General features: G+C 42.3%; 2 protein-coding genes across 7 annotated transcripts in view; one reads left to right on the top strand and one right to left on the bottom strand.

The window, feature by feature from the left end:
• tmem110l (transmembrane protein 110, like) overlaps nucleotides 1-4,803 on the bottom strand; it is a 37,251-nt gene extending 32,448 nt beyond the window's left edge. For 4 of the 5 annotated variants that reach the window (XM_084573631.1, XM_084573638.1, XM_084573632.1 and 1 more), the window contains exon 1: nucleotides 322-4,803. The gene's annotated coding sequence lies outside the window, so the exon portion shown is untranslated. The remainder of the gene's footprint in view (nucleotides 1-321) is intronic. The other variant, XM_084573634.1, reaches the window with a different exon arrangement.
• Nucleotides 1-24,682, top strand: part of sfmbt2 (Scm like with four mbt domains 2) — a 46,620-nt gene that overhangs the window by 15,306 nt on the left and 6,632 nt on the right. The window contains exons 4-15 of one of the 2 annotated variants that reach the window (XM_084573628.1): nucleotides 364-378; nucleotides 14,107-14,195; nucleotides 15,144-15,393; nucleotides 16,106-16,203; nucleotides 17,071-17,172; nucleotides 17,521-17,754; nucleotides 18,416-18,542; nucleotides 18,726-18,839; nucleotides 18,953-18,995; nucleotides 20,448-20,515; nucleotides 23,601-23,740; nucleotides 24,189-24,298. In XM_084573628.1, coding sequence (XP_084429754.1) covers nucleotides 364-378; nucleotides 14,107-14,195; nucleotides 15,144-15,393; nucleotides 16,106-16,203; nucleotides 17,071-17,172; nucleotides 17,521-17,754; nucleotides 18,416-18,542; nucleotides 18,726-18,839; nucleotides 18,953-18,995; nucleotides 20,448-20,515; nucleotides 23,601-23,740; nucleotides 24,189-24,298 — 1,390 coding nt within the window. The remainder of the gene's footprint in view (nucleotides 1-363; nucleotides 379-14,106; nucleotides 14,196-15,143; nucleotides 15,394-16,105; nucleotides 16,204-17,070; nucleotides 17,173-17,520; nucleotides 17,755-18,415; nucleotides 18,543-18,725; nucleotides 18,840-18,952; nucleotides 18,996-20,447; nucleotides 20,516-23,600; nucleotides 23,741-24,188; nucleotides 24,299-24,682) is intronic. The other variant, XM_084573629.1, reaches the window with a different exon arrangement.

The following is a 24,682-nucleotide window of genomic DNA, read 5'->3' as shown; positions in this document are numbered from 1 at the left end:
TTCCTTTTTTTATTTCATTTTTTATTTAAATAATGATGGATAGCAGATACCGCTGCATGCTAAATGATGCAAACCGAAGCATAAATCATGTAATGCAGACGACTTATATTCCCCCCGAAGAGGTTTCTGCAACATGCTGTCAATGTGTGAATTTGACCCCAAAGAAGTGCATCATTTCAAGGATTTGCATCATGCACATTTTTTATTTTTTTTATTTTTTTAGCAGGTGTTGCTTAGTCAGCTGAAAGCAAAGAGAGAGAACGAGAGAGTGTGTGTGTGTGTAGGTGTATTTTTGACTGCTTACACCTGTGTCTCAGTTACCTGTTTTATTTGTTTCCTTTTTGTTTGTTTTTTATTTCTCAGATAACCTAAGAAAAGGTAAGCGGCTCTTAACAGTGCCTCTGACTAACTCGCCTGTCCGACTCACTAGTGGCTAACATGAACTCAACACTGTGTCGACTGTAGGCCTCAGAGCTGCATGTACAGTGTGCTTCCTCCTCCTCCTCCCTCCTCTTCTCTTCTTCCTCTTTTCACCTCTCTGCAGGGAGTGACCTAACAGCCTCAACTCTTCTTCTTCTTCTTCTTCTTCTGCTGCTGCATGTGTCTCTTTTCTAGCTGTGTGTGTCGTAGCAGAGGGACAACACACACATACAAACACACACACACACAAACACACACACACACTGCTGCTGCTGTTGATTGCGAGCGCTAAGGCCAAGCTGGGCCGCGGCGATAACTTGAGTGCAACACCAGTGAGAACTGCGATGCATTGATAAAAAAAAAAAAGACGCCTCCTCTCGTGCTGCGCGGCAAAACAAACTGCGTCCTCAGTCAGAAGAAAAAAAAAAAGAAGGTCACCCGTCCCAGCTGAAGAGAGCGCGAACATCAGCTGGTTGCATGAAGCAGATTAAAATCAATGTGTGTCACTAATCCAGACGAGAACTTTAGATATTTAGTAGCTCGCTTATGGTGAACTTCTAATCGTTATTTCTTTATTTTTTATGGATTTTCTAGGCTAATAATTGTCTGAAAATTAAACTAAAAAGAACTTGTAGTTAAGGCTCGGTATCTAAGTGCCTCCACACCTTTTTCTTTCTTATTCTCACTTTAATATAAACCGTTTTCTCATTCTCTATGGATGTGAGGACACACTTAGGGCTTGTTTGTCTTGTAATACGCCTGAAAACGGTTATAAAATCAAGCCAGTCCTTTGTCTAAGTTGAGGACAAATCCTAAATCGTGTGTTCTGAAACACAGGGCTTAATGCTTTACTTTAAATGTCTGTTTTATTTATAAAGTGCATTTAAAAACGACAAAAAAACATCTTTAGTAGGCGATTGTTATTTATTATTCATCAGACCTCTCTCATATGAGCGATCAGCAGCTTCTAATCTTTGTTTTTTTTACTTCTTTATTGATTTTTCGGGCTAGTAATAGTCTAATTTAAGAAAAGAGCTGGTGTGGAAGTGCTTCCACACCTTTTTCTGTCTTATTCTCACTTTAACACAAACTGTTTTCTAATTTTTCTACGGATGTGAGGATGTACTTAGGGCTTGTTTATCTTGTAACAGTTGGAAAATGAAACCAAATGAAACCGAGGTGAGGACAAATCCTTAATTACTGCCTTTAAACGTCAGTTTTATTTACAAAGCGCTGCACGGTTCCGTGCGAAGAGCACAAGTTGTAAGAGAAGCGTCTGGCAGATTAAAATCAGTGTGAGAGTCGCTAATCTCGACAAGAATTTTAGTAGGAAACCATCTCTCTCTCTCTCTGTCTCTCTCGACTTCTAATAATAGTCTGATTTTAAGGAGGCGTGAAAATCAAACTAAAAAGAATGAGAACTTGTAATTCAGGCCTGGTATAGAAATGCTTCCACACCTTCTTTTATTTGGATGTGAGGATGTATTCCTGTTTGTCTTGCAATACTTGAGACAATAATGCCTATCTGTTGCATAAACTAGCTTGTTTTGCACTTTCTTTAAATGTCAATTTTTTTCAAAAATCTAAATACAACAAAAGGCGACCAAAGTCGAAAACATGTGGATAAAACTCTCCACTGAAGAGGTAATCCCCCGTGAGGCTGCTGTTTAGAATTTAAAGCTACTGTATGCTCCTAATTAACTTGATTTGTTTTGCTTTTTCAAGACGTGACGAACAGATTCCATTCATCTCCTTTTGTGTTTACATGGACTATGACGGCTATAAAATACTCCCACACATTTTTTTTTTTTTATTTTACCTCACAGGAGACTTTTTGACTTGTGGAATTAATCTCGGTAAAGAGTCCCATTGAGCCTTAGCAGTGACCTCCCCTGAGAGGAATGCATGCGCTGATGAATACATACACCTGCAGTCAAAAGATCTATCTTTCAGTTTGAAATAAAAAAAAAAAGAAAACGCACGCTGCCTTCGAGTGGAGCTTGTGAGCTTGTGGTTATGGCTTGGGGAAGTCGTTTACACAAACCGATGGCGTCTAAAAGCCACCAAGGCTAAAAGTTTAGCAAGCTAACAACTTGGTGACTTTGATGAAAGAAAAGCGAAGACATAACGAAAGGACGAGACTTCAGTAAAGTGTAAAGTTCTTAGAAATACTCCTCCGCCATTTCTGAAAATGTCTGCGAGCGCATCGCGACTTGGACTGGAAGTTTCCGCACACGAGGTCGTGAATAAAAAGACGAGGACCGCTCATTCATAAGAGACTTTTCTCGCAAACGCGGCGGGATGCAAACTGGATGAACTCCAGACGTGCAAACATCTCAAACATCTCAAACTCTCAGCTGAAACAAAAAAAAATATTTGTTTGCAGCAGCGAGATTTAAAAAGACGGCTGAGATTTCTCCACCTTGCAAACTTGAGAGTTTCACTGTGACTCTGCCCAGAAAACTTTCCCGCGTCAAGCTCACGTCCAAAAAAAGAGAATCTGCAAAAACCTGATGGATCGATTGATTGATTTAAGGACTGTTTCATGACGCGAACACGCCTAAATCCTTTGTCAAACTTGCTTATTCACCTTTGAAACTCTCACCCACCCACACACAGCTTCATCTCCTCCAGTTCAAATACTACTCCTCTGCTAACTGATGCGCTCAGCAAATCTTTTGTGCTCACCAATAATCAGTGTTTGCATGAGTCTGCAGCCACGCGAGCTCCTCTGTTGCGTAATTTGCTAGTAGTTTTTTTATTTTTTTAGAAATTAAAAACTCATCTGAAGGAGAGTTCAACATTTTGTTTTTGTTTTTTTCACCACCTTACCTGTAACCACTTCCTTTGCTCTTGCAGTAGCTGAAAATGACTCCTGTTATGTCATGCAGTTGGTAAAATAAAACAATCATTCACATCTTTTTGACATTTCAAGTAAAAATATACAGAAAGTGAAGGCGTTATTTTGTGCAACTTGACTCGTTTTGTGCATCACTGAGTTTGTTTTGTGTCTTTTTGGAGTCATGTTGTGTCTCTCTTACGTCTGTTTGTGTCTCTTTGACGTAACTTTTTGTCTTTTCAAGGCTGTTTTGCTTGGGGCTCCATGGAGACATTTTGTTCCTCTTTAACTAGTTTTGTGTCTAATTTAGGTCAGTACGCGTCTCTATTTGTGTCCTGGTGATGCACTCTGTTTGTTTTGTGTCTTTTTTAGAGTCGTTTTATATATTTTCTAGTCGTTTTGCGTCTCTGTGGAGTCATGTTCTTTCTCTTTAAGGTGTTTTTGGTCTAATTTGGGTCAGTTTGTGTTATTTTGGCTAATTTTGTGTATCATTGTGTCTGTTTTGTGTCTTTTTGGAGTCATTTTGTTTCTCTTTAAAGTGTGTTTTGTCTAATTCAGGTCCATTTGTGTCTCTTTGAGGTTGTTTCATGTCTCTGTGGAGTCATTTTGTTTTTCTTTGTTGCATTAAGGTCCACTTGTGTCTCTTTGAGGTTGTTTCGTGGCGTGATTTTGTTTCTGTAAGTAGTTTTGTGTCTAATTTAGGTCAGTATGTGTCTTTTTTTGTGTCCTGTCATGAACTCTGTTTGTTTTGTGTCTTTTTTAGAGTCATTTTATGTCTTTTCCAGTTGTTTTGTGTCGCATTCAGGTCCATTTGTGTCTCTTTGAGGCTGTTTTGCGTCTCTGTGGAGTCATTTTGCCTCTCTTTAAGGTGTTTTTGGTCTAATTTAGGTCAGCTTGTGTTATTTGGGGTCATTTTGTGTATCATTGTGTCTGTTTTGTGTCTTTTTGGAGTCATTTTGTTTCTCTTTGAGGTGTTTCTGTCGCATTCAGGTCCATTCATGTCCCTTTGAGGCCGTTTTGTGTCTCTGTGGGGTCATTTTGTTTCTCTTTAAGGTGTTTTTGGTCTAATTTAGGTCAGTTTGTGTTATTTGGGGTCATTTTGTGTATCATCGTGTCCGTTTTGTGTCTTTTTGGAGTCTTTTTATGTCTCTTCAAGTTGTTTTTGTCGCATTTGTGTCTTTTTGATGTTTTGTGGTGTGATTTTGTTTCTCCAAGTAGTTTTGTGTCTAATTTTTGTGTCCTGGTGATGCACTGTGTTTGTTTTGTGTCTTTTTTAGAGTCATTTTATGTCTTTTCCAGTTGTTTTGTGTCGCATTAAGATCCATTTCGTGTCCCTTGAGGCTGTTTTGCATCTCTGTGGAGTCATTTTATTTCTCTTTAAGGTGTTTCTGGTCTAATATAGGTCAGTTTGTGTCTCTTTGTGGGGTTGTTTTGTGTCTCTAAGGCTTGATTTTGTATCTCTAAGTAGTTCTGTGTCTAATTTAGGTCAGTTTGTGTCTTTGCATTTGCATTGTTTGGTGACACATTATGTTAGTTTTGTATCCTTTTGAGTCATTTGAGTTTTTTGTGTCACATAAAGGTGCATTTGTGTCTTTGAGGTTGTTTTGTGTCTCTGTGGAGTCATTTTGTTTCTCTTTTTAAGTTGTTTTCAGTCTAATGTAGGTAAATGTGTGTCTCTTCTGGGTTGTTTCATGTCTTTGTGGAGTAATTTCAAGTCTGTGTAGGTTTGTTTTGTGTGTCTTTAAAATTGATTGTGTATCTATGGAGTCATGTTGTTTCGCTTTAAGCTGTTTTGTGGATCATTAAGGGTTGTTCAGAGCTGATTCAGGTCTCTTCAAGGTGGTTTTGTGTCTCTTTGGGTTAATTTTTTGTGTCTTTGAGTTAGTTTTGTTTTAGTAATCCATCCATAACTGAAGAGTATAAATTCACTCTCTGTATATTTTCCTTTTTGTTTAACGGGGTCTCAGCACGTGAGACAAAAAGCATTAGTCAAACCGTGATAATGCGTCCAGGCAGTGATAGATGGTAATGAAAGTTTGATTGTATTTGATTCTTCGGGACTGAGCGTGTCGGGACTGGCTGCTGTGAATTCCCACACGTCCCTCCTTGTGCATGTGTTCATTTCTGCGTGAGTGCATGTGCATGCATGCATGTGTGTGCGTGTGTGTGTGTGTGTCTGCATGTATCGAGGACACGTCCATCCATTCATGTAAAGAGCATTTTGCGGCGACATCACAAGTTTGGTCATGTGGTAAGGTAGCTGTGCAGCGCTGAACAAATCCTGACTGTGGTCATTTGCATAATGAAATTCACCACGCTGCTTCGTGCCAGAGCCTGCCGGAGATGACGCTCTGAGATAGACCACCGCTGTGTGCGAGGTGCGCTGACAGTTGAATTGTGGGTAGAAAAAAAAAACACGCACACACGAGGCTGCGTCGGTTTGAGAGTGATGCTCGAGACCTAGCAAAGCCTGAATCATTTTGTTTTGACAAATCGATGCTGAAAGCAGATTCATGCTGCTGCAGCAACCGTCTGGAAATCTAGCGTTAAGAAATGATTCATCGTTAGTCAACAGTTAGGGATTTAGTTAAGAGAGAGACGGCTGTTTAATTAATAATTTGCTGCAATTTCCAACACTTCATATGCAATAACTATCTCTGTGTATATTTACACACATGTTTATTTATTAATGCCTACTTAACGGTAATTGCACTGATGTTTATATGCTCGCTTTGAGGTTGTTTAGTTGTATTTTGTGCTGTGACACAACCACACTACTAGCACCTCGTGTTTTTGGAAAGACACCAAAACCCTTAAAAAGCTTAAATATTTTAGTTTAATTCCACCAAGATTCCACAGCCTAAAAATATTCAGTTTACTGCTGAGAGAAGAGGAAGAAATGCAGCAAACCCAAGAGAAGATCTGGTGGATTTGGGTTTTTTTCAACAACTGTACAAGGTGCACATGATTTAATTTAATTCAAGCCTTGAGTTTTTAAATTAAAAATGTTTTAAATTGTCCTAAGGAGAGAGGAAGGGATTAAAAAGAGGTCATATTAACAGAGAAGCACGGACACACAGCAGGTCTTAATCAAATCCTGCAAGTGACCCTGCATCTATAATAAGCATAGGTTCAGAATTAGCATAGTGTTTACTTTAAAACTGCTTAAAGGCACATTTGACATATAATCTTTCAAATGATCTCTTCAAACCAGATATTTTTCTCCTTATGTATACTCAGTACATACATTACGCCTCTGAAACAGAGAATATATCTTTTAACAGCTTGAAAATGACGTCAATCATTTATTGTCTTTCTGTGGGAAATAATTTGCACAACAGTACAACACGGGTCACTGCAGTGCCTCCATTTGTCATATGACATTATTATATATTGACTTGGAAACTATATTCTCGCCAATGTAATGTAATGCTCTCGGCCATATTACCCGCCTCCTGTCTGAAAAACTGCATTAACCTCACACTGACAGCCAGCAGCGGCCTGGCTACGTTTACATGGACCATATTTATTCAGTCCGATTGAAATGAATCATTGCGATCAGAGGTAACAGCTGTTAACTGTTTACATGGACGCTGAATGAAATGATCTGACCAGATATGTACACAGATCAGCCACAACATTATGACCACTGACAGGAGAAGTAAATAACGTTGACCATCTTGTGACAGTTCAGTGTTCTGCTGGGAAACTTCTGGACCTGGCATTCATTCATTCATGTGGATGTTACTTAGACATGTAGCACCCACCTAGACCAGACCAGGCACCCCCACCCCATAGCAATGACACTCCTTGATGGCAGCAGCCATCCCCAGCAGGATGCAGCCACAAAAACACTTCAGGAACAACTCAAAAAAACATGAAGAACAGCACAAGGTGTTGACCTGGCCTCCAAATTCACTAGATCCCAAACTGATCAAGTATCTGTGGGAGACCTACACAATGTTAGGATGTTTGTGTAAGTTATGTGGTCATAATGTTATGCCTGATAGGTGCATTTACATACAAAACAACTCGTTCAAATGCAGAGGTATTTCCCGGGAGAATGAAATGAGAAGGATATGACAGTATAAGAGAGCAAGGCTACCTGAAGATAGGTGCAACAACATTAATCTGGCCTCCATTAATTTTTTTTCTCCATTCATTCATTTATTTATTTATTCATTCATTCACGGGCGTTATTCATTCACCTGCCGAACTGAAGACACACCCACTATGTCCATATTTCCGACATTCGTCACCCCACGTGGAGCAAACCTGCTCAGACAGAAACAATCATATCATGTGTTTACATTATTATCAGGGGCTGATATTTTCCTGCTGGTTTACATCTGATTGAAAAGTCCTCCTGATCCGGTGCACGTGAACGCACCCAGCCGGCGCTCTAGTTCGTCTTCACCAACCCTCCCCGGCTGTAACCTCCAGATTTGCATAACCTCTCGAAGGTTCTTTTACAGACGGTAGAGTAAAGTCGTGATGTAGTTTTCATGAATGGAGAACTGAATCAAAGGCAGTCTGCGTCAAAAACCGACAATGACGACGACGCCCACACACGTCTTCCCTGCTCCTGTGGGGCCTCTCCAGCGCTCACCGCTAATTCATATTTACACAAATTGCTTTAATACTCCCCTCCCGTGCTATCGTGAAGAGGGCTATAAAAATGTTAGCAATACGGAGTCTGAACAGCAGTACATCTACCGATAAACAGAAATTGTTATCGTAATTATTACGCTCACGGCTTATTATTGTTATTATTATTATTATTGTTCAGCTAAAATGGAAGTCGTCTTTCTACCTTCGTGCTCGTCTCCACCTCCAGCTCACACCGAGGCGATTTTTCTCCTTTAATTACCACATTGATTACCTGAAGCTTTTAAATCGAGCCTGGTGTGTTTACGGGGGAAAAAAGGCAGAATATGCAAATGTCACGTGCCGTGCATGCGCTGTATATTCGTTTTTTTGTTTGTTTTCTAGCGGGGGATAGTTGCTTGGAGACTTCAGTCAGCTGGGCCCGTGGGAGAGGGGAGAGGGGAGAGGGGATAGGGTGGGTGGGGGTGAGGATATTGTAGTGGTAAAGGGGGAGGAGGGGTGTGTGTTTGAGGATCTCCTCCCTCAAGGTTAATTATGCACTTATTGTTATGTGAAAGTCAGGCTTTCACCTCTGTGCTGCCTTCAGGATGGAAATGAGGAAAAAAATAAATAATTATACACAAACACAAACAAACACACACAAAGGACTACAGTATGAGGCGGGGGGGAGGGAAAATGGGGGAGGTAAGGAAAAGAGAGGCCGTTGGAGGCTGAAGTTTTAGCTCCGGCTCAGCTCTGAATGGCTTCATGACTAATCTCAGGTGGATCTGTAAAAATAGTTTATCTATTTTCCACACGATCAACACAGGAGTGTGTGTGTGTGTGTGTGTGTGTGCAGCCTGTGTGTGCAAGTGCTTGCAAACATCCAGCAGCAGCAGCAGCAGTGGCGGTGGCAGCGTTGGTAGCGAGGAAAGGAAAATAGTCTCACAGGAAAAAACACTATTATTACCCCGGCGTACGGACAGCGTCTGGGCCGCAGACACGTTACGTCGTTTCCACGTTGCCGTCACAGGAAAGCTGCTCCTCCCGCGTTGACACATTGATTGATTCAACAGAAAATTCCACAGTTGTTGATTTGATTCGGGGGCAGGACCTCCGGAGTCTGAAGCCACGGGAGGATTTATTGATTCGGTCTCACGAGTCAATTACGTATTTAAAATCCCGAGCGTCTGCAGGCGCTGACCGTCACTTGTTATTTCTAGTTTGTGTCAGGACGGATTTAACCTCCAGTGTCCGTGGAAGTACAGTCTGACAGCGGCCTCCCGATTAATTAGGGCTCTGAACTGCTGTGGTTTATATTTGTACATTTACAGAGAAGGCTTGTGGGTGTTTTATTTTATTTTTTTAGCGTTTGTGTGTGTGAAGGGTGAAAAGCTTCTTTTTTTCTTATTGTTTTAAAACCCACAACTTCTCACTCTGTTGATTACATCATCTACACCACTGTTCCAGTGAAACACACACAGAAACACATCTCTACATATGTGGAAAAGAAAAGGAAGCGTCTGCAAAGATCTGCAAGGTTAATTTTTTTTTTTTTAGGAGAAAATGCAAATAAGCTGAGATGTGCCTTTTTAGTGATGCAGCAAAAGTAGCATCAAAGTACTACATACAGATTATATAAAGTGCACGAGAAAAGACATGCGGTTTATTTCTACATGGGTCTATATATACGTGTGTGTGTGTGTGTGTGTGTGTGTGTGTGTGTGTGCAGCAATGGCAGCATTTGTTTAAAAATAAATGCGAACATGTGCAATATCTGTGGTGAGACGGGGGAAAAGACGACTGCAAAGAACAGATGCAACATTTTTGTTGCAGTTACTGCATTGATAAAAAGACGCCATGTTTTTGTCCTTCGTTATGTTGTGTAAGTTGCAAATGTGACCGTTTTTTAGCAATGATTTTTGCAAACTTTTTGCTGCAAGAAAATTTAAATCAATGGCTTTTTTTTTTTATTTTTTTAAGTTTATTAGACGGGACTGTTGAGTTTTTTCTGGGATCGGCGTCGGAGAAAGGAAAAGAGAAAGCAGCGTTTAAATCAAATGGAAGAGATGAAGTGTCCTGTGGTGTCTGGCAATAGAATGTTGTTGGGGGGGGGCTTTGAGGGGAGGGGCCTCTGTGCTACATGTCTGAGTAACATCCGCACCCATGAATGAATGCCAGGTCCAAAAGTTTCCCAGCAGAACACTGAATTGTCACAAGACGATCAGTGGTATTTACTTCTCCTGTCAGTGGTTTTAATGTTGTGGCAGATTGGTGTCCCGCCTCCCAGGGACGAGAAAACCCAACTCCAGAACTCATTTTCATTAACAGCGGCGGCATGCTTCAGTAAATGTAATATACTTCAGCTTGATGCTAATCAGTGCTGCAGGGAATGTCAGTTCTCACAGTGCGCTGCAGTCATTCTGCAACTGTGACTCATTCGGCAACGTTTCAGCAACTCCAACAAGTGTCTGCGTTTTCTTTCTTTCTTTCGTGTGTGTGTGTGTGTGTGTGTGTAAGTGACTAACAGGAAAAACATTAGCGTCTTTCTCAAATTCCTTTGCATGTTGAAAAATGAGAGGAAATGATTAAAAAGGAAGCCGATATCAGAGTTAGAAAGCAAATGAAACACAAAGCAGACATTATCTTACACTGTTGCATTATGGGAAATAGGAAGCTTGCACCAAATAAAAAAAATAAATAAAAAAAACTAAACAAAAAATGCAAATTGGCTTTTTATCTTCGAGGTCTGGTCCACCTGGTGTGAGACACGTCGGTCTGTGTTGTGGTAACTCTGAGGGGGATTCACCGCCCGAGTAGAGACAAGAAGCCGGTCCCCACATGGTTAACCAGTGTTGTAAAGAGTGGAGAGTGTCACAGCGCAGGCAGGTCCAGGTGACTGCTTTAGAGCCGCTTGAGTCGAAATCTTATGTGCAAGTCAGTGTTAATAATTAAATTTGGCGTCTAACATCTTTGTCCTGATTTTTTACAACCTGGACCTTATTTCTGGCATAAAATACGACCGTTTACTCACCCATATAACTTTGGTGTCATTTTTAGTCCTCGGAAGATATTTAACTCCAGCGGAGTGCCGCGTATATCCATATAGTGAAAGTGAATGGGGCACCGAGACGCAGCCTCTAAATAACGCATTATCTGCCACAGAACTTGTTTATTTCACCAATATTTTGTTATGATACACTAGTGCTATTCTCCGTTGAGTCCAGAGTTACCCGTCATCTATTCGCAGACGTGCAGCGGTTTGTTGTTCTGTTCATAGATGACATCATCCAGGTCAAAGGTTAGTAGGTCAATCTACAGACCCAGGATGATGATAACAGGTAACTCCGGGCTCAACGGAGACTAGCACTAGCGTATCATAACAAAACATTGGTGAAATGAACGAGTTTCGCGGCAGATAATGCGTTATTTAGAGGCTGCGTCTCGGTGCCCCATTCACTTCCACTATATGGATATACGCGGGAGCTAAATATCTACCGAAGGACTCCACAAATAACACCAAAGTTATATGGGTGAGTAAACGATTGTATTTTATGCCAGAAATAAGGTCCAGGTTGTAAAAAAATTGTAGTTCCCCTTTAAATATGACAAAAGGATTCAAATCAGATCAAAAATGCCTCATGTAACCACCTCAATTTTAAATCACATGTAAAGAGGTGGTGTAAACCTTTGATAATCGGTTCAGTAGTTAAACATTATCTCTTAATAATCACGTAAACATTTGAGCCTATTGTTTCTCTCTGGTTGGAATTGGGGCTTGAACGACTTTGAATCGTTTAAAGCTGACTAATATGTGGTGGCGAAAGTCGGCGCCGACTACTCCCTGATGACGTCACTAATGAAAACACAGTCGAAAGTGATGCTTTTTAAACAATGAAACCTACATTACAGACCTGAATACATATCGTGGCGTCTCACGCAAAAGATGCAACGGAGGCTTTTCTGCAAAAATCGCAACTGAAGCTTGAACACAAGCTGCTGTCGACACCATAAATACAGTCAGTCTCACACTTCTAATATGTGGCTCCACGCTGTACGACCACAGCAGCAGTGTCAAATAATAGAGCACAACAGAACTAAACATAAACACATGAGCTTATCAATACAGTGTGCGGCAGACTTGTACAGCCTAGATAAATCGGCACCAAAATGTTGATGTGCTGCCTCCTTCTCTCTGATACCACAGGGTGTTTGGTGAAGTTGTTAACTCACTGCTTCCCAACAAATTTTTACTGTTTCTCTGCTAGTGTTAGCTTTAGCCTGTTCAGATGCATTGCAGTAGTACTTTAGTTGTATTTCAGGACTCACACTTCATGGTATTTCCACACACTTGATGAACCGCTGCTAGTTTGCTGCAGCGTCTTCTAGGAGGCGTCCATGTTGTTATTGTCACATGATCGGTGACTATTCGACTTCTTGCTTAAAGCGTCGCGGCACAGCAGTATAGTTGACTAGTCGGTACAACCCCTAGCTGGAATAAATCATTTTTCTTCTGCACACGTTTGTCCCATGTGGGTTAAACATCAGATGACAAGTTCCCTCACATCCTTCTCTTTAAATTTGCTTCGGAAATACCTAAAAACTTTTTATGAGGTATTTCCGGTTGACATTTTAAAATGTTTTGACTAGTCGTAACTTCTCCAAAATTTGCCAATTTGTCACCTCTTTTCATCAGAAGATGCCGTTTGGCGTTTCCACCAAAACTCCACAACAAACAAGTTTTCTCTGCGGCATTTCTGTCCGTCGTGGACAAATAACTATTTTATATTTATCTTACTGTGGTTGTTTACATGCTATAGCTGCGCAATTCCCTCATTACGCTCATCCAAAACATCTGAGGGCAGATTAATTTTAAAACTTTCAGCTGGATTTCTCATCCTCTGCCTCCAAAAATAGCATTTTCTTTTTTTCCCGGCGAACAAAAAAGCAAGAAAACAGTGCCGTTTACTGGAAAAGGGTCATTTTGTGGTGACGACAGCTCAGAATAATGCCTCCAGTAATAGCAAGCGAAAAGAAAAATGGGAAGGAAATGCGAGGGAGCCCGCTAAATAACCCTTTAAGCACAAGAGTGTAGTAGAACCTGAGCAGGTGTTCTCACTTAACACACAAACTGCACTTGATTGACATTTCCCTCACCCTCCTGCTACGCTCTGTTGCCGGTTAATTGTTTAAATTAATGCAATCAACAACAGCTCCACAGTGAATCCTGCCGTCATGAAGGTTAGACTGATTGTGTTTAAGAGCGAGGCTGGTTCTGGAGGTTGTCCTGTTTCCGTTATTAGGTCTAAGCGTTCACCATAAATGTTGGATTCATTGGAAAACGAAACTTTAAACTATAAACTGTCTTTACATTTTACTCGCGTGGCGTAAATTCCCCCGTCGGATTGGTGTTTGTATAATTTCATGTTGACTAACGAAAACCACAACTTGAAAATGACACTGGGCATTTTTTGGGGGGGGGGAAAGTTTCAGGTTAATCTAACGTGATTTTGTCTTCAGACGTTATTTCCTCTTAGTATTTCCATCGTTATTCAAAGTCTCTTTCCTTTATTTGTGCCACACATCTGTCTTTAAATGTCACTCTCAGCCTGACTCTTACATGTGGTCTTGAACCTGAAATGAATTCGTGGCAGTGTGACCTCAGCCCCAACAGTCGTTTTCAATTCCCGCACCATTTACCGCTCGCAGGGGAAGTCACCAGCGACATTTTAAAATCTTTAAACTCTTCTTTACTTTTCCCACATTTTCTACAGAGAAACAGCGACTACGGCTCCACAATTATAAGTTTTGGCTTTGCCGTGCCCAAATTCTGCACCTGCCGTTGTGCACATTAATACAGAAATGACACCTTTTCGGTATTCGGTTAGTCGGCGTGTTTCATTATGATGTGTTCACTTCTGTGAAAGCCTATCAGATAGGGTGCAATGTGAAAGCCTGGGCCTTAGCCATAAATCAGAGCTGAGCTGAACTTTTATTATTATTATTATTATTATTACTGTTGTTTAAGTTGTTAAAATGGTTAATCTGCATCCACATCACACAGTGTACCGTATGCATGCACTCACTCATGCATGACGATCTCTGGTGCTCTGCAGTGGGACGCATTTTAATAATTAAACAAAAGAAAAACGAGAACGTAACGGCGTGCTCGCTTTCCTCTCTTTAGTTGCCTGCATGGTCTGTCTGTTTGTTTGTTTGTTTGTTTTCAGCGTTGTACATGTGTTTTTGTGTCTTCGCAGCCATTAGAGAGAAATACAGCGACTGGACCGAGTTCCTCATCCAGGATCTGACCGGCTCCAGGACGGCACCGGCCAACCTGCTGGAGGGGGTGAGCGTATATATCGTAGCGATTCAGGATTTTTGTTGTTTTAATCGTCTAATGTTGTGGTTACAGAAAATAATATAAGAGCACAGAGCAGTCACGATTTGCAGTCAAGTTTTGCACATTACAGATAATGTTCAAGCACTCATTGCAGTGCTTTGCTAGAAAATAGAAGGAAAAACTTAGTAAACAAGGAAGAATATATTTAATTTTCCTTCTGTAACATGATACCCATCCATTAAACCCCATGCCTGCGCTGTTTGTTTTTGCATATCTACACGTTTCCTGTAAATTTCAAGCTATGGACGTCCCCTTCCCAAAATAGCTCTAGATTGACCAGCTCCAAAGGCCTGAGCAGCAGGCAGCGTCCAGCACATGTTCGAATTGGATATAAAAGTAGGACACGCCCCCAAGTGCAGCATGAGTCAGCTACATTTTTAATTTGTTTTACAGGAAATTAGGAAATCTTTGTTTGTCAGTCTTGGTCCAGATAATAAAAGTGACGTATAGAGGAAGACGTAACATATAATAACACTTCAGATTTAATCTCTTTGGGGCTTTATAACACCTCATCTGTAAACTCTACTCTCTAATCTTTTTGTATTTCCCAGAAATACGATACTACACAAAAGAAAGAAGATGTTAAACTGCAAGAGTTGACAAAAGGCTTTAAATTAAACCTGGAACCTTAAAAATTAAAGCATTTTTGCTTCTGCAGAGATTCTGATTCTGAGCAGGCTGTTAGTTCTCTGTAAGCTCAAATATTATCTTTAGATTCTGGATTGAGAAATGGGTTTTTCACTCTGTACAACATCAACTTGCTCCTACTGTACATTTACCAAACACAACCTCTTCCCACTGAGGTTTCACTGGATCAATAAGCCAATGAGAGGATCTGTTTTTAGAGCAGCTCTGTGCGCTCGAGGTTTCTGAATAAAAACTCTCCTGCTTTAGCCTCTGAGAGGAAAGAACACGGTGGATCTCATCGTCGAGGGCTCGGTGTTGGAGCTCCAGGACATCTCGGACCCTTTTCTCTACTGGCCTGTGAGAGTCCTCCAGAACATCGGGGGGAGGCTCCGCCTGCGACACGCCGGTCTCTCTGAAGACCACCAGGCCCAGGACACCTGGCTCTTCTACCTGGACGTCAGGCTCCGCCCTCTCGGCTGGGCCCTGGAAAACCGGCTCGCCTTAGAACCGCCGACAGGTGAAAATGTGATCCGTTTGCACCTTTTCATTCACAGTCGGGCTGAAAACTGCTGTGGTGACAATAGTAATTACAGTTAATCATACTTAACGAGTCATTATTCTCCAGGTTGACCTTCCTTTTATTTCCAGCATTACTGCTTGTTAGAAGAGGGATCCATCTGTGGAGGGGCCAGCTATAATATACTACCTTAAACATAAAACAGTATTAGGGGTTGTAAAATAACACTACACTATCTGCTCAGTGTTTGTCTTGATTAATCTTTTACTAGTTTTAAGGTTAATGTTTGAAAGTGACTCGGCAAACCAAGCGATCTGGCAATTTATTATCATGTAAGACTAAGAAAACAACAGAATAATCACATTTTATAGTTGATTTGAGGTATTTTAGCATAAAAACGACTTGAATTATAAAAATGTACTTGTGCCAGGCTTGATTATAGGCAACAACATACAAAAATGAGAAGTAAAGCATGATGTAATGTTGAGCGTGAGAACAAACTATCTCGTTTACAGCTGCTGTTGTAAAAACCTCTAGATTATGCGCTTCATGCTCAAATTATCAAACAATGTGCAGAATAAGGCTTTAAAATGAGCTGTTTAATTCCCGTTTCATCATTTAAATAATCAAAAGTTATTCGTTAACCATCAGCTGTTGATTATTTTATTACACAAACTAATTTTTTTTGGTGTCGTGGCCTCTAATCGCTCAGAGCTCAGGTCTCTGAAGAGCGCCCCCGACTGGCAGCAGGCCCTGGAGGACGCTCAGCTCGACGGACAGAAGAGTCCGCTGCCGCTGGAGGTGTTCAAGGTGAGTCGCTGTAGTTCACGCAAACATTTCTGCTTTTCTGTGCGTGTGTGTGTGTGGTGTGTGTGGTGTTGGCGGCCGGCCAGGCTGCAGGACAAACTGGTTGGGTGGATGTTGGGATGCCAATCTCACTTCTATTGTCAACAGCTATTTTATTATGTAAAGCCCATAAAATCATACGATGATTCCTGGAAAAAAAAAAAAAACTACAGTATGTTACTTGGTATATATTAAAAAAAAGGAGCATCCTGTTGTTTTAAAAGTGCAGCAGTGATTATGTGCAGCAGGTTATAGCTGCAGGTAAGTGGAATTGTTTGCAGCCAAATTTCAGAGTAATATCTAAATGAAGGATTAGATCTCATATCACGTGTTGGTGCGTTTTCCTTTTCCTGTCAACGTGTCATTTGGAGCTGATTGTATTTAACCAAAAAAAAAAAAAAGAAGTAAGTAAGAACTGTCTCTGAATTTAAAGAAAACAACTATTATTTCAGGTCACACAGGAGAAAACAGACGAGTCAGAACAGAATAGAAAGCGTTAAGTATCTAAACGCTCTGGTGAAGCAGGTCTTTAGTGAAACCCTACAAAAAAAATCTGTGTCATGCAGGAAGTTATGGGTTTAAGTTTCCAGTCAGTTTGACGTGAATAGACAAAGATCAGCCAAACAAACAAACGAATTACGGAAACTCTGTCAAGATCTAGAAATGTGAATCTCTCTGATTGTAGCTCGGGATCGGGCCTGAATGAAGCCTCGCCGGGCGCCTCAGTCATCGCACCAGAACTGCCACCCTGCAGTGTTAGCATGACCTACATGGTCTTACATTATGAAAAGTGGAGCACATTTGTCTGAAATCTTGACTTTACTGTGTCAGGACCACGTAGACCTGCCCAAGCACTCGTTCAAGGCCGGCATGAAGCTGGAGATGGTTTCTCCGTGGGAGCAGCTCCAGATCTGCCCCGTTTCTGTCACCAAGGTGAGTCAGATTTAAAAAATGTCTTATCTACAATGTAGAAGCATATATGCATCCAGCAGACGCCTCCTTGAGCATTCTTCAGCTGCCGTTATTGTTGTGGCATTGCATTTTTAGCATGCTTATTCCCAGGGAGGTGGCCTTGTTGCTCGAGTTTTCTGGATTCCACTGACTTTCCTGCATATTTTATCTCATGTCTGTCCCAGTAATGCTGTTTTTTCTGCTTTTAACATAGCGTTTCTCTACTCTAAAAGTTCAAGAGTTTAAAGCTACAAATAATGACCGAGAACAGAGAAATTTCTTCCCAAACGATGTGACGTAACCCGTCCCGCTTCCCTGCTCCCTCCTCAGGTCTACAACGAGTTCTACTTCCAGGTCACGCTGGACGACCTCTCTGTGGACGCTAAGCCGCGGTCCGTGGTGTGTCACGCCAACTCTCCGGGCATCCTGCCCGTGCAGTGGTGTCTGAAGAACGGCGTGAGCCTGGAGCGGCCCGGAGGCTACTACGAGGGTCAGGACTTCGACTGGGCCGACTACCTGAAGCAGAGCGGGACCGAGGCGGCTCCTGACGCCTGCTTTCCTGATGTAAGAGCGGGGGCGAACAGATGGCCGCTGATCCCGGGTTTCGGGGATTTGAGTCGGTGTTTTGACAAGGATGTGCTCAGTCTCAAGTTTAGGAATTAGGCATTGAGTTACGTTGACTAGTTTTTGCACAATACAAATACAGAATGAAAATTCAAAGATTGACTTTAGTTTGTGTCTAAACTATGTCAAACAATAAACAAAATTCTCACCAATCGAAAAGAAAATGTACAAAATTAAGCTAAATAAAACGTCTGCTAAAAAACTATACCGACGGCAGCATCGTGGACAAAACTGCATTTTTAAAACCTGATTTTACATCATATAAATGATAAGGATGCCTGTTTTCCAATATTTCTTTAGTTATAAAGATTTGTGAGGCGTGAAAACACCTGCAGCGCTGATCGATCTTTTCTAAATGTCAGATTTCTGGTTTGCCTCAAGCCTGGCGCCGTTTCCATTAAACCCATCTGACAGTTTAACACGTTAGTTAACCTGCAAAATCACTGTTGCTGCAGCTTGTAAAGGTGGAAAATAAGACTTAAACGAGTTGAACGTCTTGTAAGCTGAGGCTGGCTTTAGGTTATCCACGGCTGGATCTCCTGTCCTGAATGTAAAATAAACCCTGATCTCTCTCTCTCTCTCTCCCTCTCTGTGTGTTTAGACATGGCAGAACAGAGGCTTTGCCAAGGACATGTGGCTGGAGGCGGTGAACCCTCACCGGCCGGTGGAGGTGTGTGTGGCTCAGATCACACAGGTCAGAGGACGCCTGCTGTGGCTCCGACTGGAAGGTACAGACGAGTGTGTGTGTGTGTGTGTGTGTGTGTGTGTGTGTGTGTGGGGATTAAGTGTCAGAGGAGCCCTGCTGCGTCTCTGAGTGAATCTAAAAAAAAAAGAAAGAAAAAAAAACTGTTGTACGTGTGTGACAGCTCCTCCTCCTCCTCCTCCTCCTCCTCCTCCTCCCCTGTCTCCAGGTGTGGCGAAGCCCCTGTCAGAGTGTATCGTGGATGTCGAGTCCATGGACATCTTCCCTGTCGGCTGGTGCGAGGCCAACGCTTACCCTCTGACCCCTCCACTCAAACCTGTCTGTACGTAAACACAAACACACACACTAATAAATAAATAAATAAATAAATAAATAAATTATATGGAGTGACGGCTTCATACCAAGTGTCTCTAATTCTTTAATTCTTGTCTACAGGCCAGAAGCAGAAGAAGATAGCGGTTGTCCAGCCAGAGAAACAGTAAGAAACTTTATCTAAAACTATTGACTGATGCTGCTAATTAAGGCCGCCAGTAATTAATGCCAATACTCTTTAAAAAGGCAATACACCGATCAGCCACAACATTATGACCACTGGCAGGAGAAGTGAATAACATTTAAACCATCTTGTAACAGTTCAGTGTTCTGCTGGGAAACTTCTGGACCTGGCATTCATTGGTGGATGGATGTTACTTAGACATGTAGCACCCACCTAGACCAGACCAGGCACCCCCACTCCACCCCATAGCACCCCAACAAAGATTCTGTGTTGGACAGCATGACCTCATAAAAATAAAAATGTTTGTTTTAACCAGTAACATAACCCTGATGTACGGACGGGACGAACAGATGGCTCCTGATCCTTATTTTAAAGGACGAGCCAAGTCTCAGGTTTAGTTTGGTGTTCAGTAACGTTTAATATTAAGATTTTTCACAAATTAACATTTACCAGTTGTTTGCCACAAAGCTGTGCAGCTGTTACCTGGTACAGGACACACTACATAATGTAAAAAAACTATTCTTTTTTTAGTTTAGAGGCAAAAACTTGTTGATTTCAAGCTTAAACATTTGTAAAACACTGCCTTATGTTGTATTAAACTAAAATATATAAAGTGTTAGTCAGCCAAGATAAATAAATGAATTACATGAGAAAATAATCTGCAGATTAACAGTTTGTGAAAGCGCTAGTAAATTAAACTAAATGGCAGTTTTGTGCAACGGGGGAATTAATGACGGTGTTTAACACTTGAGCTGAAACTTTCCCTCCCTCTGTGTCGACCCTCATTAAAACTGCTCCTATGTTTGTTTTCAGATGGTTACGATAGAGTTAAATAGAAAATAAATTCACTGTAGCCTAACCACAGCTGGCATCTGTTCCACTCCTGGCTTTCTGTTTGCTGTCCTTTTACCTGTGAGCCAAAAAAAAAAAAATATTCCGTAAATGTTTCTTCAGTGAAACCCTCCAGGCCTTTTTTGTTTTTCTTCTCCCCCCCCCTCCCTCTCCGTCACTCAGAGCCATTAATTGAAACAGTGGCTTTTTAGAGCAGAAATTGCCTTTCCCCCGGGGCGCTGATTGATTTTGTTGACAAATGACATGTTGCAGCGTTTGCTGCCGAGCGCGGCCCTCGAGACTACCAGGCCAGAGAGCAGGAGAAATATGAGCAGCACTTTGTCAGCTCTCTCATCTCACCACTAATTCTATTTCTCACCTTCGGGGGGGAATCCTTGTCGTCAATACCTCCACATACGCCTCCACCACCACCACCACCACCGCCGCTGCTGCTGCTGCTGCTGCTTCTCTCTACCACACCTGCTCCTAAACTCTGCTAGCTGTTGCGTCAGATTGATCGACTGAATGCTGTTTCCTGTTTGATTAGATCAGTTGGGTAATTTTATTGATTAGTCCGACCGGATTGATTGCCTCTTCCTGCAGGTTGGCTCCGTCCCAGCCCGTGGAGACGACTCCCGTCAACCACTGCCAGCCCGTTGCCATGGATCCAGGTAATCAAAAGCCACATTATCCACGTGATTTATCTGCCGTAATTAATGCTAACGAGCTGCTGAGATGAGAGCTGAAGGGAAACCCTGCTCCTCAGATACCTGCAGACTTCAGGGGTTTGCGATGCTATACACCGGTCAGGCATAACATTATGACCACCGTACTGTGGTGTCTGGCAGCAGAATGTTGTTAGTGGGGGGCCTTTGAGGGGAGGGGCCTCTGTGGATCATCCCACAGATACTTGATCAGTTTGGGATCTAGTGAATTTGGAGGCCAGGTCAACACCTTGTGCTGTTCTTCATGTTTTTTTGAGTCGTCAGGCTGCATCCTGTTGGGGATGGCTGCTGCCATCAAGGAGTCATGGATCGATACCTCTAGTATCAGTACTACTAATACTCTAGTATTAGTCTGCATCAACGTTTCAAGTGATTGTTTGCTCTGATTGCTGCATAAAAGAGCCAAGTTCATTTCTGGGTTGTTGAAAGTCAATAAATGGTGGGAAGAATGAGGTTGTGCAGTGGCAGCGTGGAGTGGGGCGACTCCAGGACGCTGGAACTCACTGCTAAGCCTTCTCGAGGTGTCCTGGGCCTAACTTAACGCAACATCAGTGAAGGGAGGAGCCCACTTGAACACGCTGCATACTGCCGTTGGCTAGGCCAGGTATCTGACGTCTTCTCGTTGGTTGGTAGCTGGCCAGCTGGCTGCCAGCCTGCTGGTCGGTTTTTCAGTTGAACTGGGTCTCTAAACGCGTTTTACCTGGGATCTAGGCACAAGGGATCGTAAGACTATTAACGAATGATAGTCTTGATTTAAGAATCAGTAGTAGGGGAGTTCCCAATCGGCAAGACGCTCAGTAGTGATTTAAAGTGTATTAATAAATCATAAAATCTTAAATCTTCAAGATGAACAATATTACTCCACTTTATTGACAACAAATAGCAGAAGACGACCAAGACGGAGCCACATTTTCAAACTTTTTCAACAACTGGTTGTTTTTCTACTGACTCCTCACCTCCAAACATGCTCAGAGAGAAGGGATTTACTCCAGCCAGATCACAAGTGTTTACACAGTAATTGGCAGATCATATTTCTCTATTGAATTAATTATCTTGTTTGTATTTAATAAGGGATCAGAGACTTTTGTCCCAGTTCGTTTTCACCTGACCTCGCCTCTGAACAGCCAATAAAAACAAGAGGAACATGCCCACACTGGTTAGTTCCTGGTTAGTTAAATTAGATAGATATATGTATTCAACGCAAACTCGTGCCAAGTTGGAAATGTTACAGAAAAATAACCGGAGTGATTGGTGTAATTAAGACGACAAGACATTTTTTGCACCGTGCCTTATCGAGTTTCATTTCCTCCTTTAGTGAGGGTTTATTTTTTTTTCTCTTAAAGCAAAATATGCACTTTTTTTTTTAATGCTTTCTCAATTTTGTTGCACAGGAAATGTATATGACAGCTGAATCTGGTTTCCTGCTATCAAGCGTTACGTGCTGTTGCTGCACTGGGGAGTCCTGTTTGGCTCTTTATCAGCTGGAACGAGAAAAGTTCACCTGCAAACAAAACGCAGAGAGACAGAATTGAACCTCTTATTAGAGAAGATTCTGTTTTATCTTGTAGTTTTCTCCATCGTGTATATTATTTAACTCGAGAATAGGTAACAGCGGCATGAATCAGGCGACACGTATACATTTAAATGTTCACTGGAAGCCTCAGCAGGTAATTCAGCATTCTTGTTAGTTATTCAGGTCTACCGGGCAACTGACAAATTCATCCGTCTTTCATTTTCGCTTCTTCAATTTCTACCCGAGTTAAGATTAAAACAGTTAATGTACTAATTGCGAGAAAAAAAAATGACTTGAGGGGATCTCAAACGTATCTCTGGACGCAGCTAGAAGTCTTATCAATAAGTGATCTGTGAGCAGAAAATAGATTACCAGAATACCACATCCTCCTCTCACCTCACTGTGTGTACGGTTTAGTTTGGGGTAAACAACATGTACTGTATGTTGTTTAGTGCATTGTTTCTACAAGACCTTTGTGCTCTTTTGCAAAGCCCCTGTTTTTAAAAAAAATAAATAAAATAAAATCGCCCACTCGTTCATGCATATTCATCAACATACCTAATTACTATTCACCCCTGGCAGTGCAGTACCAGGTGCCGGTGGTAGTCAGGGCTGCAGGAGGGGAGTTCACTCGACCCTCGGTTTATTTCTTCAAGGCTGTGTGGTTGGGGGTTGTTGGGGGTTGTTGGGGGTTGAGGGGGAGGTGGGCACATGAACAGGATGCACTTGAGGCTCAGTTTGACTCTGTATTCACCTATGTGGTGAAACGGCAGGAGTCACGTACTAATGATACGAGAACAATAACAGAAGACACGGCCTCAGAAGGCAGCAAAGAGAGGAAATAGTCGACATTAAAGAACAAAACGTGCGCCGTAAGAAGACCTGGAGTTTTTTCACGCTAATATTTCGTTGCACCACCTTCAACTTTGATTACAGCACTCATTCTCTGTGGCATTGTTTCTAAAAATCTTCTCCAATGTCACCAGATTTATTTCCATCCAGTGTTTCATTCATTTTTCACCAAGATCTTGTATTGATGATGGAGAGTCTGACCACTGCACAAAGCCTTCTCCAGCACATCCCAAAGATTCTCAATAGGGTTAAGGTCTGGACTCTGTGGTGGCCAATCCATGTGTGAAAATGATGTCTCATGCTCCCTGAACCACTCTTTCACAATCTGAGCCCCATGAATCCTGACATTGTCATCTTGGAATATGATCCATTGATGGAATAACCTGGTCATTCAGTATATTCAGGTAGTCAGCTGACCTCATTCTTTGGGCAACATAATGTTGCTGAACCTAGACCTGAGCAACTGCAGCAACCCCAGATCATAGCACTGCCCCCACAGGCTTGTACAGTAGACACTAGGCATGATGGGTGCATCACTTCATCTGCCTCTCTTCTTACCCTGATGCCCCCGTCACTCTGGAACAGGGAGGGACTGGCAAAAGAGGCAATTACAAAGGTTGTGTAATCATTTCCATTTCTCCGTTTGTGGTCTTTCCTCTCCTTCAGGCTCAGCCAATGGAAGATACTGCTGCTCTAAGATTTTTGTCAACCACCGCTGTTTCTCAGGACCCTACCTCAACAAGGGACGGATCGCAGAGCTGCCTCAGGCTGTGGGACCCGGAAAATGCACACTGGTCCTCAAAGAGGTGGGCCGATGTCAAAATCAGCGGGGAGAGAGCGGGAGGGTGCAGGTTTAATCAAAGAGTTAGACACTTTCAAAGGGAGGGGAGAGCCGGCAGAGACTGGAAGAGGGAGCAGGTGAAAGATGGAGGGCTAGACAGCGATGTCTTGTTAACCACCTGCAGTTTCCCAGCAGCGCCTTCATTTTAATGTGAGGAGCTGTCAGTCAAGTGTGTTTACACGTATACACCATCACTGCCGCTCAGCAAAACACACTCCTAATTTCTCTAGAGACCGTGTTGGTGCTCGCACTTCCTGCATGTGTGTGAGGATGCACTTCTGTCCACAAGTTGTGGATCGGCGTTGATACTTTCATTTTTTACTTGTTTATTTTTTTGGTCTTTGATTCTTCCTAAGAATTGCTCATTTGAAGCCAGAGTTTTAATATTTGTTTTGTTGCGGTCTCGCCTCCAGCTGCTCGGCATGCTGATCAACGCCGCCTACAAGCCTGGGCGAGTCCTGAAGGAGCTGCAGGAGCTGGAGGATCAGAGCTGGGACTGCCAGGAGGAGACCCTCAAAGCCAAGTGAGGACAAAACACAAATCTGGTCCGCTCTCGTTTCTGGTTGTCAGAGAGGGCCTACATCTCCCCCGTCTATGTTCCTATGAGTCCATGTAGCTGCCCTCCATTGATTTTTGTTTGTTAGTTTATTTTGTTGCTGCAGTGCCTTGTGTAGGTCTGCATTTTCACCCACTGCTGGCTGCACAGAGCCAAAATTATTCCACAGCTTCAGGCTGCGCGCTCTGTGTTTTCTAATCAAAAACTGCCCCGTGTCTCCGGCTGCAACGAGAAAGAATCGGCCAGTCATGAGTTTCTGGTGAGTCACCTGTGGTGGCCCTGCGGAGCACAGCGTCCACATTCATACAGGACTCCTCTGGTGTGCACAAGTGTTCACTTTACGATCACTAC

The sequence above is a fragment of the Chelon labrosus genome, assembly GCF_963514085.1.
Source record: "Chelon labrosus genome assembly, chromosome: 23".
NCBI classification, from domain to species: Eukaryota; Metazoa; Chordata; class Actinopteri; order Mugiliformes; family Mugilidae; genus Chelon; species Chelon labrosus.
This window is presented reverse-complemented; position numbering and strand designations above follow the sequence as displayed.